Raw genomic sequence first — 20,341 nt, forward strand, 5'->3', positions numbered from 1 at the left:
TTTTGGGTCATGTCTTTTTAAATTGCTTATTGCCTTCTCCCCATGTTTTTGCAGACAATCAAAGCAATTTGCTCAGGTCTCATTGTAAAATAACTCAATACGATGTCTCTCTATTCTTCCAGGCCATTAAAGCGGAGACGGACGGTCTGAGGGAGGAGCTGGAGTTTGTCAGGACCCTCGGAGCTGACCTCATCTTTGCCTGTGGAGAAACTGAGAAACCTGAAGTCAAGAAAACCATTGATGAGGTAAGGGATCATCAGTGGCGCAGTGTACATTTACTCAAGTACGAAACTTAAGTACAGATTTGAAATACTTGTAATTTACTTTAGTGTTTCCATATTACATGTAATATTATATGATCAGTTTAACAAATATTACACCTTTTTATAAATTAATCTAGGGGTGGGTGATATATCAATTATATTGGAAGTATCGCTACACTCAGTTGCAAACAGCAACAATTTTACATAAAGAGTACCTTAGATACTTTTACTTGTTAGGCAGTATTTTTATATTGTATTAATACAACATTTACCTGTGTAAGTTGTCTCAATTCTTCTCCAATTGGAAATTAAGAAAGTTTTCTTGTCAGAAGTCCATCATTTGTTTCTAAGAAAGATAAAGATATGTTTTTGTTTTTTCAGGTATCTGCTGACCCACTAAAATGTTTCCTTTCTCTCCCTCACAGATGAATGCTGCCTGGGAGGGCCTGAACCGGACGTGGAGAGAGAGGATGGAGAGACTGGAGGAGGCCATGACGGCGTCTGTGCAGTATCAGGACTCACTGCAGGTTTGTGCATCAGAGTTAGTCTGTGTTTTTACATTACTGTGTCAAATCATACTGCTCTTGAGGTGGTGTTTTAGTGTCATCTGCACCAACTTTAAATCAAAATATTTTCATGTGTTGTGCTGTTGATGTAAGCTTTTTTTCTGCATCATTTCCAGTCTATGTTTGACTACCTGGACAACGCAGTGATCAAACTGTGTGACATGTCGACTGTGGGAACTGATTTGGGAACTGTCAAACAGCAGATTGAAGAGCTCAAGGTTGGCAACAGTCTTTACAGTCTATTTATTATTATTATTATTATTTTTTTATTCTTTATTTTTCTGGACAGCGATTTATAGTACAACAAATACATCAAGGCAGACATTTAAATTTCCCCTGCTGTTTAGATTTTTCACAATCTAAGAACTTTGTACATTTTGGGAGAGACAAAGTACAGATACAAAGGTCTGTAAATATTTCAGGGGGGACTTGAGAGAAAAATAGAATAGCAGTCAGAGTAGAACAACAAAATAAGGTAATTTGTCTAATATCTCCACAAATCCCAATGAGCACACTTTTTGGAGGTGAAGACAGAAATCACTAGATATATCCACTACTTTATTGTTGGGGGTTCAGGAAGTAAACAGTGCCTTGTGAGGGCTTTTACAGCAGAATTTAAAATACCAAACATATTTATCAGGGTTCTTTGCCTGAAAATCCTTAATTTTTCATATAATTTTGATCTCTTGTATTATCCTTATTATTACTTTTAATGGTTTAAGTTGTCAAATACCTCAAGATTGATGATAATTCTGGTGGGAGGTTTGCAGAACTAACAAAACACTCTCCTCCCTCCATTCCCCCTGAGCAGCAGTACAAGGTGGAGGTGTACCAGCAGCAGATTGACATGGAGAAGCTGTGCCACCAGGGGGAGCTGCTGCTGAAGAAGGTGTCAGACCAGACGGACAGGGACATGATCCAGGAGCCGCTCACTGAGCTCCGACACCTCTGGGACAACCTGGGGGATAAAATCACCCACAGACAGGTAATGAAATCACACGTGGCTGCAGAGTTAGAGTCCACATCACTGAGTTACACACTGATACTTGAGACATTGTTCTGCAGCTGACCTCCAGCTCCTACCCCAGTGTTTCCCATGGGAGTTGACGGTGTTGGTCTTTTTTCGGCATTCTGGGGGATTTCTTGTATTTGACAGCTGCTTTTCATCGAAGTCCAAATATTTGTGTTCCTTTTTTTAAGCTCGAGCTTCTGTGCGTTTTTCTTCTTCCACCACAGCACAAGCTTGAGGCTGCCCTGCTGGCCCTGGGTCAGTTCCAGCATGCCCTGTCTGAGCTGCAGGCCTGGCTGAACCACACACACACCACGCTGGACACACAGCGGCCAGTCAGCTCTGACCCCAAGGCCATCGAGATCGAGCTGGCTAAACACCACGTATGTCCTCGTCCATTAAAAACTAAACTGGCTGTTGAGTTGGATGTTTGTTTTTTTTCTTCTGGTTTAGTTTCTCTATCTGATTTTAATTTGATTTGATTTGGTTTGATTTTTTTTTCTTTGTCTGACTGTCGATCTTATTTCATATCCATATAATTTGTATGTGTATAAAGTCTAAAAGTCAGTATTTTTGAATTTTGTCATAATGAATAAAAATTCCCCCCCAAAAAATTTAACCTGTTAAAAGAGAGGCTGTTTCTTTCAAAGAGTTTGTTGAATTTCAACATTCAAATCTAATTCAGTGTGTAATTCATTTCTTCCTCTCATTTCTCTGTCCCAGGTTTTGCGTAACGACGTTCTGTCCCATCACGCCACTGTGGAGAATGTGAACAGCGCTGGCGCTGAGCTGCTGGAGTCGTCTCCTGGCGACGAGGCCAGCCACCTGAGGGACCAGCTGGATCAGCTCAACAAGAGCTGGGAGAGTCTGCTGCTCAAGACCCAGGAGCGACAGAAGCTGCTGGAGTCAGCCCTGCAGCAGGTACTGAGAGGACAAAACAGAGAAAGATACACTTTTGCACACTCGTGTTTGATCTTGGCACTGTTAAATCAAAATGCTGGCCCAGTCTTTTCTCTAAGGAAATAAAGGAAACTAACTGGAACTGATCAAAACAGTTAATGTAACTGACAACTGCAAAACATTTTTGGTAATAATATGCTCTGAATGAGGCACCCAGTAGCTCAGTTTGTAGAGCAGGCGGCCCATGTACAGAGTTTTGCATCCTTGCTGCAGAAATGCAGATTCAATTCTGGCCTTGGCCCTTTGTTGCATGTCATCCCCTCTCTCTCCCCCTTTCATGCCCAAGCTATCCCATCAAATAAAGGCAACAAGCCCAAAAAACAATTGTAAAAAAAGAGAAATATACAGTGAACATTGCATTTGTTGCAGTAGTTGACAGTTTATGGCAGTTAATGATTACACTGAAAATAGGAATACTGAATATAAAGTGTGTTTCATTGAACTTAATTTTTAGTCATTGAACCTATTATAGCGTAATTATTTTAGCATTTATGCATGACTGACATATAAAAAAAATTTCACGTACCCCTTACAGTACTCCAAAATACTGTACAGGTACCTGTTCCCCCATTTGAAAAACACTAACATAAAGGAACACTTAATCATTAAGTGGCGTAGAGGCATCACGTTGTCGTAATATGTACCTTGAACAGTAGGTTTGATTGCAGTTGTAGTGGTAATATTTTCATGATATCTTAATGTGCAGCCAAAATAATTGATATATAAATGTCCTTCCCCTCCCTCACTTATCTCCGTGTAGGCTGAAGGTTTCCATGGCGAGCTGGAGGAGTTCCTCCAGTGGCTGAGGAGGACGGAGAGCCAGCTGTCTGCCGCCAAACCAACAGGCGGCCTCCCTGAAACAGCCAGAGAGCAGCTCCAGCAACACATGGTAACAGAGAATCACATTACGCCTCTATGCTCTGAGTATCATCCACAGTACACACAGATACACCTCAGACAGTGCTGTAATGTAACAGAGTAATAATACTTAATTGCAGTACTTGAATATGTCTTGGGAATATTCAACTTTTTATATTTCTGTCAACTTTTACTTCGACTCCACTACATTTACCCATGGCATCTTAGTTATTTACAACCAAATAGGGAATGAACTGAGAAAGAGAGGAGGGGACAGATGGACAAATAAATGTACTGGAGTGAGGGAAAACTTTGATTTTGTTCTTTAAATCCTTTAAGTTGTGAAGAAGACTGTTTTATTTTCAAGTATTCAAGTATTTTTGTTAACAGCATTTACTTGCTTCCTTTTACTTTCAATACTTACATCAATACTGACATTAAGTATCATAAAATTACTTTTGATATTTAGGTAGATACAGATAGCTGTACTTGTACACAAGTATGGCTTTCCGGTACTTAGACTTTAAAGTGTAAACTTTTACAACATTTATGTCTCTTCTGTCTCATGTAGAATTAAAGTTCTAAGAAGAAATGTTTGGAAATCCCACAATAATTCTATGATATTTGGGGCAAAGAGCAGATGCTCAGAGTATTATCTTACACAAGCTCTCTATTCACACAGAGACATTTGGTGAAGGGCGACTATGAAACCTTATAGCGTCCATTGTTCTCAGCCAGCTAGTGAGACACACCAGAGCTCATCTTGTAGCCGCAGTGTCACTTCATATTTGTGTCTTCTCTTGCCTGCAGGAGCTTCAGGCCCAGCTGACTCAGCGAGCAGATCAGTACCACCGCCTGCTGGATCAGGGAGAGTCCATGCTGCTGGCTCGTGGAGGAGAGGAGGCAGGACCTGGTACCACCCAGACCCAGCAGAACCTGGCCATGCTCCAGAACAAGTGGGCCAGCCTCAACACCAAGATGGACGACCGCAGGGTAAGAATATTTCATTACTGCGTTCACTTCTGTTCTTCACTTATATTCTCCTTATAGATTTCTGTGACTTATTGCTTTGTTGTAACTTTAAACTGAACTTTCTAGGCAAAGCTGGACGAGGCCGTTTCCTTGGCAACAGGTTTCCAGACCTCTCTGCAGGACACCATCAACTGGTTGACCCAGGCTGAACAGACCTTGAACATGGCCCAGCCCCCGAGTCTCATCCTGGACACTGTCCTCTTCCAGATCGATGAGCACAAGGTAGGGACATACTCCACCTAAAAACATTGTTAAGTTCTTCATTAATTTTACATTCCTTTTGGGATCAAATTTTTATATGCTTGAGCTAAGCTTACAACATGGTAGTTGATCTGGACCCTCTGACTGCCATCTTCGGTGTGAAGCCACATGCCTGGTCAGGTAATTCCACTATTGTGATTGCCTTTACCTGTTCACTCGCCCGCCGTCTCACTTTGAGGGACGTCATGCTCCATCTAAAACTAGGAAAGATTAGATCTACTAAGATTAGATCTACTTTAAAGGGAAAGAAGGCTGAATTTGGTAAAATGTGGACCCCAATAATGTCCTACTTTACTAATGTTACTATAATAGAGAATATATTATATGTCTATTGGCATGTCAAGTAGGTGTGTGGAGCAACAGGCATAATGTTGTTTTTTTGTTTGTTTTCTTTTCTCTTCTTTTTTCCTTTTTTTATTTATATTGATATAAATTCTTAAAATTTGTTTTCTCTCATTTACTTGTTCGGTTGTGCATTGTTTGTGTAATCTTGTTTGTTAGTAATACTATCGCTGCTTTATTTTATTTTTGACAGTAGTAGCCCACTGTGGGGTATCGACGGGTCGGGGGATTGGGAGAGGAGTATGGAAAAATAGTGGGTTGGGAAAGAAGAGGGTGGTTTTCTTTCTATTTACACATACTTTTTGTGTATTATTTTGAACATTTTTATATTTTAGAAACTCAATATAGAGTTTAAAAAATAAAAAGATAGTTAAGATGCTCAAACCACTGTTGCATTTCTCCCCTATCTAACCCTGCATTTGCCTGTGTCTGCTCAGGTGTTTGTGAATGAGGTGAACACACACAGAGAGCAGGTCCTGGCTCTAGAGAAGGCCGGCTCTCAGCTTCGCTTTGCCAGCCTGAAGCAGGACGTCGTCCTCATCAAAAACCTGCTGCTCAGTGTCCAGGCTCGCTGGGACAAGTTGGTCCAGAGGTCACTGGACCGCGGCCGACACCTCGATGAGGCCCGCAAACGTGCCAAACAGGTACTATACTGATTGTCATATTACAGGTAAAATGCTGAAGATCAACACCAGACTGACATAATGAAATGTAATGTCTGTATGGGCAATGTGGATTCAGAACTTGTCTCTGCTATTGGTTGGTAGTAATTGTGTTTTGGAAATAATAGGTTTTACTGCTTCTGCAGTTAAATTCAATGTAGGTAATTCTATATTTAACACATTTACCTATGTGCATCCAAAATGATAAGAAATTCATACTATCATTGTTTGTTTTTGTTTGTTTGTTTTCGAAAGAGCTTAATCGATATCAACCTCTTTCAGCTAGAGAGTATGTCTGTTTTAAACTGAGGCTCTGAAACTCTCTTGTTTCAGTTCCACGAGGCCTGGAGGAAGCTGACAGACTGGCTGGAAGAAGCCGAGAAAAGACTGGACTCAGAGCTGGAGATCTCCAATGAGCCAGACAAAATCAAAGTACAACTGGCCAAACACAAGGTACTGTAGGCAGGTTTATGCACACACGGGGTGGATTCACAAAGTATGGATTGCAGCTGCTGATAGCACCTTGAAATGCATATCACCAGCAAGTGCTGTCTAACTGTCTCAAGGTTCGACTCACACAAAGTATTCACACGCCTATAAAGTTTTAAAGCTGAGTGCAATTATCCAAGTGGCAAAGTATAAATGTTGCTTTTGCGCCAAGAACACAGAAGGCAGAACAATGGCAGAGAGAAATGGAAAAATGAAATTTTCAGACCGCAAGCAACAGATTCTGGCCGACATTTGCAGACACATTTCTGAAAGATTTCAGGCAAGACATTTAAAACTGTATTTGGGATTTATCCCAGTCTGTCAGTGTTCTTCAGTTACCACCAACTCCCTGAAGAGGATCAGAATTACACTGTAACTGCTTATTGCTATTAATACTGATCTTTGTGAACTGGGCTGTTCTTGCAATGAAGCTCATTTACATTATTTCCCTTCTCATTTTAGAGAAGGGCCAAATTGTGGCAAATGTATGCATATTCTCTGATTTAAATATGTGCAAATAGCACAGGAGCGCCAAGATGTTACTTGCTTGGCAGCACATTTAGAGGAGCCCTTCACCTGCTGCAGGTGAATTTGGAACTACGCAGTTTCTTTTTGTCTTATTTGTGCAAATTTAGCAGCTGCAACAGCCGTGCATTTGAATTTGCCCCTCAGTTTTTCATATTTTCTTTTTTGTCGTGATCTACAAATCTCTTAACTCCTGTCCCTTTGTCTGCCTGTTCAGGAGTTTCAGAAAGCGTTGGGGTCGAAGCAGCCGGTTTACGACACCACAGTGAGGTCTGGGAGGGCCATGAGGGACAAGGCTCAGCTGCCTGCTGACACCCAGAAACTGGATCACCTGGTGGGAGAAGTCCGTGACAAGTGGGACACAGTCTGTGGCAAGAGCGTAGAGAGGTAAAGAGGCTAAAAGACTGGCAATAAAACTGGCTTTCTGCCTTTTTTTCCCAATTAGAGATGTGAATTTTCATATGCAACATGATAACTAACAACTGTTTATCTTAACTCCCTGTTCAGACAACACAAGCTGGAGGAGGCTCTGCTGTTCTCGGGCCAGTTTGCAGAGGCTCTCCAGGCCCTGGTGGACTGGTTGTACCGGGTAGAGCCCCAGCTGGCTGAAGACCAACCTGTCCATGGAGATCTAGATCTGGTATCCAACCTTATGGACTCACATAAGGTGTGTAAACAGAACTGTATGCATTAAATGATGTACCAGAAGATAATAAATACCTTTTGAATCACAGAAATCACAGTTTTTGAGTCTGACACTACTGATGTCTAAACCTGCAGGCTTTCCAGAAAGAGCTGGGGAAGAGAACCAGCAGCGTTCAGGCCCTGAAGCGCTCAGCTCGGGAGCTGATGGATACCGGTCGCGATGACACGGCGTGGGTCAAGGTCCAGCTTCAGGAGCTCAGCAACCGCTGGGATACGGTGTGCGCTCTGTCGGTGACGAAGCAAACCCGCCTCCAGCAGGCGCTCAAGCAGGTCAGAGAGGAAGCTGCACTTATGATTTAAAGCTTAATTTCCTCTTATCAGTTAATGCAAAGGACACAAAAAAACCTCTGTCTTCTTTCAGGCTGAGGAGTTTCGTACAGCGATTCAGGTGCTTCTGGAGTGGCTCTCTGAGGCCGAGCAGACGCTTCGTTTCCGCGGCGTCCTTCCCGAAGAGGCAGAGACTCTACAGGCGCTGCTGCACACACATCGTGATTTCATGACGACTGTGGAGGAGAAGAGGGCGGATGTCAACAAGGCCGCCGGCATGGGAGAGGGCATCCTGACCGTCTGTCACCCCGACTCCATCACCACCATCAAACACTGGATCACCATCATCAGGGCGCGCTTTGAGGAGGTGAGGAACGAAAGCTGGAGCTGAGGGTTTTTTTGTTGTTTATTTTTAATTGGCTCATGTTTTTTAGAAAATATACATCCATTTTCATCCTCTAGATATTCTTATGTATTACTTTAGTCCTTGGTCGAGTAATAAGGTGAAATATTGTTTTGGAGGTTTTCAATGTTTTAGCTTTAGAGTTTGGAAGAACCAACATTTATGACCCGTTTTAACCTTTATTTAATCCTTTAAAACCTGAAATGAAATCGTCTTTCATGTGGTGCTTTCAGATGCCTTTCACTAGCATTTAAATCATTGAAAAGTGAGCAAATTGGTTTGTTTCTTTCAAAATCATGTGGAAGAGGGCAATCAGTAACTTGGCATTAAATGTCCTGCAAATTGCAAAAAAATGTACAAAATATGACAAGACAATGACCTGAAAATGAAAATGCAAGAGAGAATTATTCCAACAATTATCAAAAAATCTATTTGGAAAAAACATTATTTATAATTACATATTTAACGTTAGGTTACAGAAAAATATATTTCTCATTATTTTCTATATTGCTTTTTTATATTTATATATTTTGTTAATTTTAAGTATTTACCCCTAACATTTTACTTTTTTTGCTAATTCTTAGGACTTTAATTGTTAAGTTGCACCTTGCTGCCGTTCCATGTTTTTGGGAAGAGCTTCAGCAAAGGGTTAAAGAGAGACATATTTTAACGATAATGAAAACAAGATAGAAATGTCTTGTATTAATCAACACCTTTTCCCCCTCAGGTGCTGACTTGGGCCAAACAGCATGAGCAGCGTCTGGAGACGGCTCTGACGGAGGTGCTCAACAACGCCAACCTGCTGGAGGAGCTGTTGTCATGGCTACAGTGGGCTGAGACCACGTTGGTCCAGAGAGACACGGAGCCGCTTCCTCAGGACATCCCACAACTCAAAACACTCATCACAGAACACCAGGTGGGCTTCACTGACTCATCAGATGTTTTGGGGGAACTAAAACATAGTTTAATGCATCTGTTAAACCTGCCCGTGTTTGTAGCGTCCATTACTCACTGTCTGTGTTTGTTCTCAGATGTTTATGGAGGAGATGACGAGGAAGCAGCCAGACGTCGACAAAGTGACAAAGACTTACAAAAGAAAACCAGCTGAGCCTCCCAGCAGCCTCGCTGAGAGGAGAGGAACTCGTAAGTCACCAGTGTTTACCTTCTGATGCACAAATATTATCATGTCCCACTCTGTGACGAAAACGTGAGCGCATGCAGTACAGAAAGTTTATCAGAAGTGACAAAGGAGATTCATTAACTCTTTGCTTCTTCTGCAGGCAAACACCAGCAACAACAGCAGCAGCAGCAGCAGGCAGCCATGCAGCTCTCCGGAGGAAACCCTCGACTCAACCAGCTCTGTGCCAAGTGGCAGCAAGTGTGGCTGCTGGCTCTCGACCGCCAGCGAAAACTCAACGACGGTCTGGACAGACTGGAGGAGGTATCTGTCCTGTCAGCTCATCATGATCACACTGACATTTAGATGTGCACCAGTTCTAATTTTAATTACCGACATAGATAGTTTTCTGGTCCGTGAAAGCTACCAAAACACACATTCTTTCTGTTACTATAACGTGAAAAGTATTAAAGCTCCGTCTTCCTTTTTCAGCTCAAAGAGTTTGCCAACTTTGACTTTGATGTATGGAGGAAAAAGTACATGCGCTGGATGAACCACAAGAAGTCCCGCGTCATGGATTTCTTCAGACGCATCGACAAGGACCAGGATGGAAAGATCACACGGCAGGAGTTTATCGACGGCATCCTGGCTTCAAGTAGGTTACGACATGTTTGGTTGCTGGGGCGACTTGTTGTGGTAGTCATAAAAACATAAAATGATCTATGGATTTCTGTTGTGCGTCTGTGCAGAGTTTCCCACCAGTAAGCTGGAGATGACGGCAGTGGCAGACATCTTTGACAGAGACGGAGACGGTTACATCGACTACTACGAGTTTGTTGCTGCTCTGCATCCCAACAAGGACGCCTACAGACCCACCACAGACGCTGATAAGATAGAGGATGAGGTATGAAAAATTTTAAATAAATATACGTGGAAATAAGCCTCCAGTCAGCCTTTAGACAGGCCCAGTAAAGACCTGGTTAGTATCCTGAATGCATTCACTGACATGTTGTCTGTCGTGCAGGTGACTCGGCAGGTGGCCCAGTGCAAATGTGCCAAGAGGTTCCAAGTGGAGCAGATAGGAGAGAACAAATACCGGGTAAGTTCAAATCAGTCTCTAGTTCAGTTTAATAGTATTATTTCATCATTATTATTATTAGAATAAGTTACAAAATTTAATATATACTATAGAATAGATAGATACTGTAGAATAGAAAATGTTAATGTTCATTGCAGTTTTTGTGTTTGTAACTGTTTACAGTTCTGGGTCAAAGGGCATTTGCAAATAATTGTTAGCTATTTTCTTCATGTTTAGATTAGCAGACAGTTAAGACTGTCACTTACAGCAGGTTGATATTTAGTTTAAGTTTACTGTGATTGATCGGCACATGACCCACGTGCTTAATTTTTTTGCTCCCTGCTGCTAAAACTGGACTCTATATCAATACTACATAAAAATAAACAAGTTCTGCTTAACTTGCAAGAAAAAGACTAAACTTTAACAGATGAAAAAAAAAACGTGAAATAGCTAAAAGTTACTTTGCAAACAAAGTTTGACCCAATTCTGATGAATTATTTTTAACTGTCTGTCTTTATTTGTCTAGCAGGCACCATTAACCTCTCAACATAACTTCACATTTTCTCCCATGTGTCCATCTCACATCATGATATCACAGTGTAGTAATAATCATCTGTATCATAACATACCATTACGTGTCATGATAACACTGAGATAACATGTTTATAACATCTCACAGCCCTCCAGGAATGTCAGCTGAGTCTTCTTTATCACCAAAACATTAACAAAACCATGTAAATGTGACTGTATAAACACACGCTGGACTGCTGGGTGTGATGAGCACTGCTTCAAACCAACGAGGTTTATAGAGGTTTTATTCCAAATTAACTGTGAACGAAACATGCATTTAGCAAATGAACGAGACTTGTAGATACAGCAACACAGTGCCCATATTCTATTTCATATTCATCTGTTTGTTCATCTTTATTTTATCAATGTTTTACTCCTTTAAACACCAGAAATAATAATTAAAATCAAACTGAAAAAATCCAATTTGTGACTGACTGCCGAAATCTGCCTTATAATAAAACTGCTTTTGCATCCTTTTCCCGATTATGAAGAGACAAAATTAAAGAAGCCAGTTTGGTAGACACATTTTCAAACCTACAAATACAAACAGATGTTAATAAACTATTGGAAATTTTATTTTCAATATCAGATAACCCTTTAAAACCTGAGCAAATTGGCTTTATTTCTTTCAAAATCATGAGTAGAAGGCAATGAACAATGAAAGAAGAAATCACACAAAAATGAGCAAGAAATGAGTAAAAAGTAAAAGAAAATTACCTGAAAATTAGTGAAAATAAATAAATGAAAACGAACGTTTAAAAAAAGCAAACAAAAAAAAATTAAATTACCTGAAAGAGGTGCTTAAAATTTATAATAATTCTGTTATAATATGTTATCATGATAATAATTATTTAATTGTAATTGTAGCTTTTTAATTTTTTCCCCAGACATTTTTCTCAGGCTTTATTATAATAACATTCCAAATCTATTAATTTCTTGCAGTTTGTGGAAATTTCTAACCAAGTTGCTCATCGTTTTTTTCCCCATGTTTTTAAAAGAAATCCCACCAATTTGCACTGGATTTAAAGGCTTAAACATTTGTGAAAGGCTTTTGAAAGTAGCAAAAGAATGGTGATGCTGGTCCAGGTTTAAAAGAGATAATCTGCCCATTATTGTCCAAATTAATTGATTTTTTGCTTTGTCAATAAAATGTCAAAAAATCAGTAATCATGCCCTGTATAATATCCCATAGCCCAAGTCTTTAAATGTTTTTTTTATTTTAACAGGATGAATCAAGCAAATGTTTGGCTTTTTTTGCTTAAGACAATTACTATAATGATTAATCAATAATCAAAATACATGGCAAATAAGTTTCCGTCAATGGATTATTGTTGCAGCTTTAGTCCTAAGAGGATTCAAGCCTTATAAATAATAATATAATAATATAATCCTAATTTATAGGATTATAAGAACATACTGCAGCTACAGTGGCTTTGATGGTTCTCCCAGCAGTCTGTGTGTATCTATGCAGCATTTTACAACGGTCACAAACTCTGTTTTCAGCAGCACTTAACTGGATCGCCCATCACTCCCACTGCTACAGTGTGTGTCCACTCATCATTATCCTCTGGGTAATGATATCCAGTGTGTGACTGCAGCACACTGGGGATACTAACACCACACCAGTTTGCTTTTGTTACATTTGTTCATCTTGTGTTTGTGTCTGGCTTCACTTTTCGTCACTGTCTTTGCCTCCATCTCACGTCATCAGCTGGCAGTTTTAAAAAGCGCCTTCATAATAACATCCACAGGCATTCATGTCTGCTGCATCTTCTCGCTTACACAACTAATTCTGAGCTCCAGTAACAGATAAATACCAGGAAATTTAACCATTTATGTAAAGCAGTTTTTAGAAGATCTTGTTCACATATAAACAGAATCCATTCAAGCATTACAGACCGCAGTGATCAGTACGTGTTGTTTCACTCCTGCTCTGTTTCTTTCTCCTTGTGTTCCTGTGCTCCGTGTCTTCTGGATTTATTGTAGTTCTTCCTCGGAAACCAGGTAAAGTGACGTTTCCGCTGATTGGATGTGTGAAATCTGCTCCATGTATTGCCCACCAATGGAGTGCTGTCCTTTTTTTTTTTTTTTTTTTTTTTTACTATAATTCCATAGTAAATAATGATTTTTTTAAAAATAAGCACTCTATTGTGGCTTTGCAACGTGTGAGCAGGTTTCACCGTCCGGTTGTGTTCCTGCTGTGATTTGTTTGGTGTTGAGAGTGACAAATTGCACAATGCGAAGCAGGCGACAGTGACATGGCTGCAGTGGTGATTAGTGGTTAGGTGATATATAGTGAGCTGCGGACTGAAGCTGGGAAGCAAATCAAGCAGCGTGGAGAGAGATCCAGAAAATTCCCTCTGCTCGAATAGCTTCGGAGTTCTGCTTTGCTCGGCGGGTTTCAATAAAACCTTTAGACTGAAAATGTGATTTCTACTGTTCATGATGATGCTTGTATTTGGGTGGCTGGGTGAACCGGGCTGAGAATCATCAGATTGACTCTTTAGTTTCGTCAGTGCATGTTTTGTTTTTCTGTAATTGCATGAAGTAGAGCAGATCGTCAGTTCGGATTTGGGCTGCTTGGTGTGACGCTGTGAATTAATTTAAACTCAACAATCAATATTTCAACGATTAATTTGCTCACTGACTTTGTTTCCTTTTTCTGATTCCCTTTTTCTTCTCTCTTCCCATTCTACTCTTCTGTTTTCTCCCCCGTTCACATATTTCTTGCCCTCTTTGCTCCTCATTTCTCGTCATCCCTTCCTCCTTTATTTTTTACTTTGTCAGTTCGGTGACTCTCAGCAGCTGCGTCTGGTGAGGATTCTGCGCAGCACCGTGATGGTGAGAGTCGGAGGTGGTTGGATGGCTCTGGACGAGTTCCTGGTCAAAAATGATCCATGCAGAGGTGAGTGATGTTTACTCTGTCTCTCACTTACACAAACACACACACACACACACACACACACACACACACACACACACTCTCATAACTTTTTCCTCCTCTGTCTCACTGTCTTTCATTCACATTCACACTGGAGCCTGACCAATAATGGATTCTTCAGATTTCAGATTTAAATTTTTTCTTCTTTAAAAATAAACATTTTTTTTTTAATTGATGTGGTTATTATATCCATTTTTGACATACTACAGTTGAAACTGTAAAAACTGTATATTTGTCAAAAACACTAAAAACAAACATAACAGTACTTTTCACACAGTAACTTTCACTTGAAATTAAATTAGTATCAATAAAAACAAACATTGTGAAGTTGAGATAAACAAACAGTATGTATCATACATGAAAACTGAAGTCTATAAAACGTTTCGAAAAGAACTACAGATTTTTTTGTGACAGTTTTTTGTAGTCAGCTCTACTTTATACACAACTGCCTTTATACACTTCACACTTTATAAATGTTGATACATATGACACGTACAAATATAACGTATCCGTGGTTTACAGAAAAGTACTATATTTTTCTGGCGACCGGCTCGACAAACGTTTTCTATATATGGTCGCTCAAAGAAATTTTAATTGTAATGTTGTATTGGAAGGAGGTTGTCAGATTGTATTGGTCGGGCTCTGGCACAAACACACACACACACGCGCTCTTTACAAAAACAAACACACCTCCAGATGTGCCTCCTGCACTGAGCTCTTGACATATTTACACCACCGAGGAAAAGTGAGTGACAGCACACAGTTCAGCGGAGTGAGCTGAAGAAAAAAACACACCGAGGAAACTGACAAGTTGTCCGTCAGCAGGTGACGCAGTGAAACGCTGCCTCGTCTCACTTCTCTCTCTCCGGTGTTTCCTTCCAGTGGCGTCTTCATTCGGTGTCTCTCTTTCTCTCTCCATCTCCTAAAATCTCTCTGAGCCCGTCCTCCGTCAGTCCTCCCAGGAGTCCATCATCTTATTTTGTTTTATTTCTGTATAATCACGGCCGACTCTCTCCCTCCTCGGCCTCTGTCCTGTCGTAGTGTTACTTCATTCTCTTTCAAATAACAGTAGTATTGCATGATGCATGGTTCTCTCCCCTCTTCCTCCCCCTCTCTCTTCCTCCCTCCCTCCCTTTTTCTCTTTCCCCAGTGCAACATCCAGGACTTAAGATTCTCCGCTCCGATTCCAGTAGCTCCATCTCATCTCGTATAGGTTGGACTTCTCCTTTCACTCTCTCCTAACCGCCTGTCTTCCCTCCGCCCCGTTTGTTTTGGTTTTTATCTCTCTGTGACTCTGTGATTTTTCTTGTTCTCTGTCCCATTCTCGATTGGTTTGGCCTTGTTGCTGTGCCTTGCTGACTGTGATCACCTGACTAACGTTATGTCTCCCCACTGTTCTGCTCTCCTGACCTCCCTCCCTCCCCGGCTGTCGCCCCTCATGCAAGCTGATATCCTGACCTCTTTCTGAAACACCCTCAGGGGTCTCTGATGCTCATCTGGACCCCCATTGGTCAACTGTGTGTGTGTGTGTGTGTGTGTGTGTGTGTGTTCATGGACTTTGTGAGTGATTTTTGATTGTCTCAACTCCAAAAGCAGTTTATGTGTGTGTGCACGAGTGTGTTCCAAAAAGTAATATCTGTGTGTGTGTGTGTGTGTGTGTGTGTGTGTGTGTGTGTGTGTGTGTGTGTGTGAGAGAGAGAGAGAGAGAGACTCTTCATTCCACCATGCGCATGCTGTTATTTCACATTGTCTCTTGTGTCTCTTAGTGACAGTCACTCCTGGCTATTTCTGCTGCCGAGGTATCTACACTTCCTCTGTCTCTGCTCCTCTGTCACTCCATCTCTCTCACTCTTCATCCATCCATCCATCCATCCATCCATCGGTCCGTGCAGCTGTCAGTCTCCATCTTAAACCACAGCTGCTCTCTGTGTCTCTATATATCTATATATATATATGTGTGTGTGTATGTGTGTGTTTCTAACTGTGATGGGGATTGTGTGTGTGTGTGTGTGTAGGCATTGATGTCAGTCTTGTCCGTGTGCCACATGTTTGCGTCATGCTTTTTGCTTTCCTCACTCACTAAAAAGCAGGATTTGGCCAACCCCTGGTCTTAATATTTCATTTTAAGTACTTTTATTTGTGTGAATTAACCCTTTGAAACCTGAGCAAATTGGTTTGATTTCTTTTAAAAACATGGGTAGAAGCCAACAAGCAACTTATTAAGACATGGCCCAAAAAACAGCAAGAGATCAGTAAAAAAAAAAAAAAAAAATGTTGAAAGAAAAATTACCTAAAACCCCCTCAAAAATTATTAAATAAGATAAAAGACAAACAAGACATTAACTTAAAAAGTGCTGAAAAAAAGAATGTATTGATCTTTCGTATTATATTATATTATATTATATTATATTATATTATATTATATTATATTATATTATATTATCTATTATATTATATTATATTATATTATATATATTATATTATATTATATTATATTATATTATACATTACATTACATTACATTATATATTTTCTGTGATGTAATTTTAAATATAAATATATATTTATTTATTATATATATTTTGTTATATATTTTTTCGGTAATGTAATTTTAAATGTAAAATTGATCTAATTAGAAATATAGTTTTCAAGACATTTTTCCCCATTTGACATTTTTTTAAATAATCCTTCCCACTTTTTTAAAAGTAATTTGTAGGTAATTTTCTTGTCCTATTTTACTGATTTATTGTGACCTGTGGGACATTTCTTGCCATGTTGGTCATTGCCCCCCCCTCATTCTCTCAGGTTTCAAAGGGTCAAAAAGCTTATTAAAGGCATCTAATGCAGCACAAGTTTCAAAGGGTTAAAGATGGATGAATTTTACAATACAAGAAACCAATGGAGATGCTCAGCAGAAAAGATGACAACGTAATAAAACTTCCTAAATATTCTCGTGTTTTCATGTTAAAATGAACACTGCTTACACTTCTTTTTTTAGTTTTGTTTTTTCTTAGTTTAAAAATGTGTTACACATGTTCGACAGTGATAGTGAGTGTGTAAGACCTGGGCGTGGCCAGCCTGGGTTTCTAATAACGCTGGCTTCCAACGCTCCTTTAAATGTGATGGCTGGTTGGTGGGAGACACAATTACAGGGTGCACCTGGCTGGCTGGCGTTGAGGGGGGACATAATTGCAGGGTGCACCCGTTTAATTGACCGGCCTTGCTGTTCGGTTGCTAGGGACGATGGCCGTGAGGCTACAAGTTGCACTGCTGCTACGGCTAGCTGCAGCCCTCCTCTTCTTCTCCTATTTTTCACTTCTTTCTTTTTGTTTTTCTTCCATGCTGCCTCTCTGAATCTGTCTTTCCTATCTCTCTCTATTTTTTGTTCTTTTTTTCACCCTCTCTCTCTCTCTCTCTCTCTGTTTGTGGCTGGCTTCTCCAGGCTTGTTGTTGTCTGCTGGGGCTGCTGCACTACTCTCTGTCCGAGAATGCTGCTGAGTGTCTTTTGAAGAAGGGAGAAACCCTGAATCTCTGGGCTCTCTCCCGCTAAGCATAAACCAGGCATGACCTCCACATATATTTATACACACGCTGTGTATAAACACAGCAGAGCCGAGATGCTCCTTCGCAGCAAGAAGTGAAAATCAACTTGGAGAGCTTTGTAGAAAAACGAGAGAAGAGAGGCTGTGCTTTTTGCTCCCACCACCCTCAGATGTTTTGAAGCAAATACGCAACAAAAGTTTGTGTGATTATTTCACAAAACTGGAGACACATGCCATTGCTTAAAGGAATGGTTCAACATATGGAAATACAATTATAGAGAGGCAAATTCATGACGGCACATCCGAGCTGGCCTCTATTCCACCAGCCTCTGTGACTCAATGCAAACTCTCATTTCCGTCTGTTTGAAAAAATTTACTTTTGTGCAATTAGTCGTCTAGACCATTAAACATTTCTACCCCCTGACCAGTCAGCACCAGAAATGCTGGTCAGTTAAAATTATTATTAAAATTATTATTTTTCCAAACAGTATTGTTTTAAATAAATTTCATTTCACCCCCCCCTCAACTCACACATGGACTCGTTGTGAGCCATGATGTTTAACCGGCAAAGGTTTGAGGTTTTTTATGTAATGGTCTTCATAAAAGGCCACTTCAAATAACATCATCAAATAACCATTAGATTTAATAAAAAACACATCTTTATCTAAACATATGAAGACAAACTATACTGTTTAGAGTTTTAGCTATTAGCATTTTCACAGATGTTAATGGGATTTTGAATGGAATTTTTTACTTCGGCAACTTTCTGGTTTCACTTTGGTGCCGTTTACTTTCTTGTAAAGAACCAGATGAGGAGATTAATATAAGTCTAACGTCTGTCACTTCTAAATTAAATTACAAGCAGCTCGCCCGACTCTGTCAGAGCCTCTGAAGCTCACTTGTTAACACGTTATATCTTGTTTAATTTGAACGTGAACCAAAGTGGGAAAAGTTGTGGTTTCCTGACGGATTATGTGTTGTGAGTATTTCTTGGCTAGCCTACCTGGTGGTGAGTTTTAATTCTGAGGAGAAATATGTATGATCATATTTTCCAAAATGTTGAACTGTTCCTTTAAAGATATAATCATCGCTCTGTTAGCAGCTTTTTAATTCTCTCTCTCTTTGAGAAAATAATCTCTGTAGTGCAGAAAGTGTTTTCTCTGGCGATGAACTGAGAAAATATGTGAAAAGAGAACAATGAGCCGTGGAGTAGTTTGATGAATTTGTCTGCAGCGATGACAGTGTGTCTCCAGAACGTGCGGACGCCTTGCTGACTTTAGTTGCGTATCGAATTGATTAATTTACCTCCTACTTTTGCACTCAGACACTCTCACTCACCTCTCCCCTTAAAAACAACTCAACCAAAGAGCACTTACGACTCCACGAATCCCTCAACCCCACCCCTCCAAACACACACCCCGCCCACGTGCACTCTGAAACGAAACATGCACGGACTCTGATGTCTGCAGCCAAGGAAGCACTGACTCTCTCCCTCACTCTGCTCGCTGCCTCTGCCGCCCCCTGCTGGAGGAACGCTGTTGGCAGACACAAACAGACCGGCTCACTTGTCTCTCTTCTCTCTGTCTCTCTGCAGCTCGCGGCCGCACCAACCTGGAGCTGAGGGAGAAGTTCATCCTCCCCGAGGGAGCCTCTCAGGGTCTGGCCGCCTTCCGCTCCCGAGGTCGACGCTCCAAACCAGGCTCCCGCAACGCCTCACCCACACGCTCCTCCTCCTCGGCCTCCCACAGCGGCGCCTCCTTGCCCTCTGCCCCCTCCGCCCCCGCCACCCCGACAGCCTCCGCATCATCCAGGGTAAGAGCTGACATGAGTCTGATTTTAGAGCTGAGGCAGGATCTAATTTTATTGAGCTAAAAGCAGTCAGATGTCTTGGATCCGGTTATTTTAGGTTCATTTTTTCATCCTGCAATGACGGGTTTCTCTGCTTCATGTCCACTCATTACTCTGCATTAATGACAGAACAGGAATACTAGCACTGCATGAATCATAGAAGTTTTGCAAAACATAACCAGCCTGCATGTACCCTCAATGATTTAAAGGTACAGTGCACAGGAGTTAGGGGGATATACGGGCAGAAATGGAATATAATATTACGTGTTTTCTTTAGTGTACAGTCACCTGAAAATAAGACTACTGTGTTTTTGTTATTTAAGAATGAGCCATTTATATTATATGTGGTTTGTTACGCCAACATGCTTCTACAATAGCGTGGGATGGACAAATGGCTCTAACCTCCCACAAAGAGGGAAGAAATTCTATTTCGGAGAAGTTTCAGCTAGTTGCAGTCTGCAGTCTTCACCACTAGATGTCACTAAATCCCTCCAAATCTTCCACACTGGACCTTTAAAAGAAAAATCTTGAATTTGAGCATCTTAAAACTTGTAGGTAGCTTGTGTTCACGCTGAGATAAAACACAGAAGAAATGAAATCTAACTTCATTCAGCCACATTACAGGGAACCTTGTAAAAAGTACAGTAGCACACACATACACAGCGACACAAACCTGAACAACATGCTCCGCCTTCAGCACACACTCTGTCTGTCTCACCCGTCTCCTGTCACTGTGAGGACAAACACTCACGTAGCTTTTTGTCAACCAGACTGCATATAGTTAATTAGTGTTGTCGTCATCTGATGTCAGTGATGTTTTTCATTTGTCGTCTGATTACTGTGTAAAAGCATTACTGTCATTGCTGTGTTGAGTTTGTGTGTGTGAGCAGCTGACTGCACACT

General features: G+C 40.7%; 1 protein-coding gene across 1 annotated transcript in view; it reads left to right on the forward strand.

Annotated features, from left to right (window-relative positions):
- Positions 1 to 20,341, forward strand: part of macf1a (microtubule actin crosslinking factor 1a) — a 258,074-nt gene that overhangs the window by 234,582 nt on the left and 3,151 nt on the right. The window contains 25 exon segments of the mRNA XM_042506526.1: positions 123 to 245; positions 689 to 790; positions 946 to 1,047; positions 1,641 to 1,814; positions 2,066 to 2,221; positions 2,562 to 2,759; positions 3,559 to 3,687; positions 4,467 to 4,649; positions 4,755 to 4,910; positions 5,729 to 5,935; positions 6,287 to 6,406; positions 7,185 to 7,354; positions 7,475 to 7,634; positions 7,748 to 7,942; positions 8,034 to 8,306; positions 9,070 to 9,258; positions 9,374 to 9,485; positions 9,623 to 9,783; positions 9,952 to 10,114; positions 10,209 to 10,363; positions 10,484 to 10,558; positions 13,094 to 13,111; positions 13,895 to 14,012; positions 15,199 to 15,261; positions 19,185 to 19,402. Coding sequence (XP_042362460.1) covers positions 123 to 245; positions 689 to 790; positions 946 to 1,047; positions 1,641 to 1,814; positions 2,066 to 2,221; positions 2,562 to 2,759; positions 3,559 to 3,687; positions 4,467 to 4,649; positions 4,755 to 4,910; positions 5,729 to 5,935; positions 6,287 to 6,406; positions 7,185 to 7,354; positions 7,475 to 7,634; positions 7,748 to 7,942; positions 8,034 to 8,306; positions 9,070 to 9,258; positions 9,374 to 9,485; positions 9,623 to 9,783; positions 9,952 to 10,114; positions 10,209 to 10,363; positions 10,484 to 10,558; positions 13,094 to 13,111; positions 13,895 to 14,012; positions 15,199 to 15,261; positions 19,185 to 19,402 — 3,720 coding nt within the window.

This window comes from Plectropomus leopardus, chromosome 18, assembly GCF_008729295.1.
Source record: "Plectropomus leopardus isolate mb chromosome 18, YSFRI_Pleo_2.0, whole genome shotgun sequence".
Lineage (NCBI taxonomy): Eukaryota > Metazoa > Chordata > Actinopteri > Perciformes > Serranidae > Plectropomus > Plectropomus leopardus.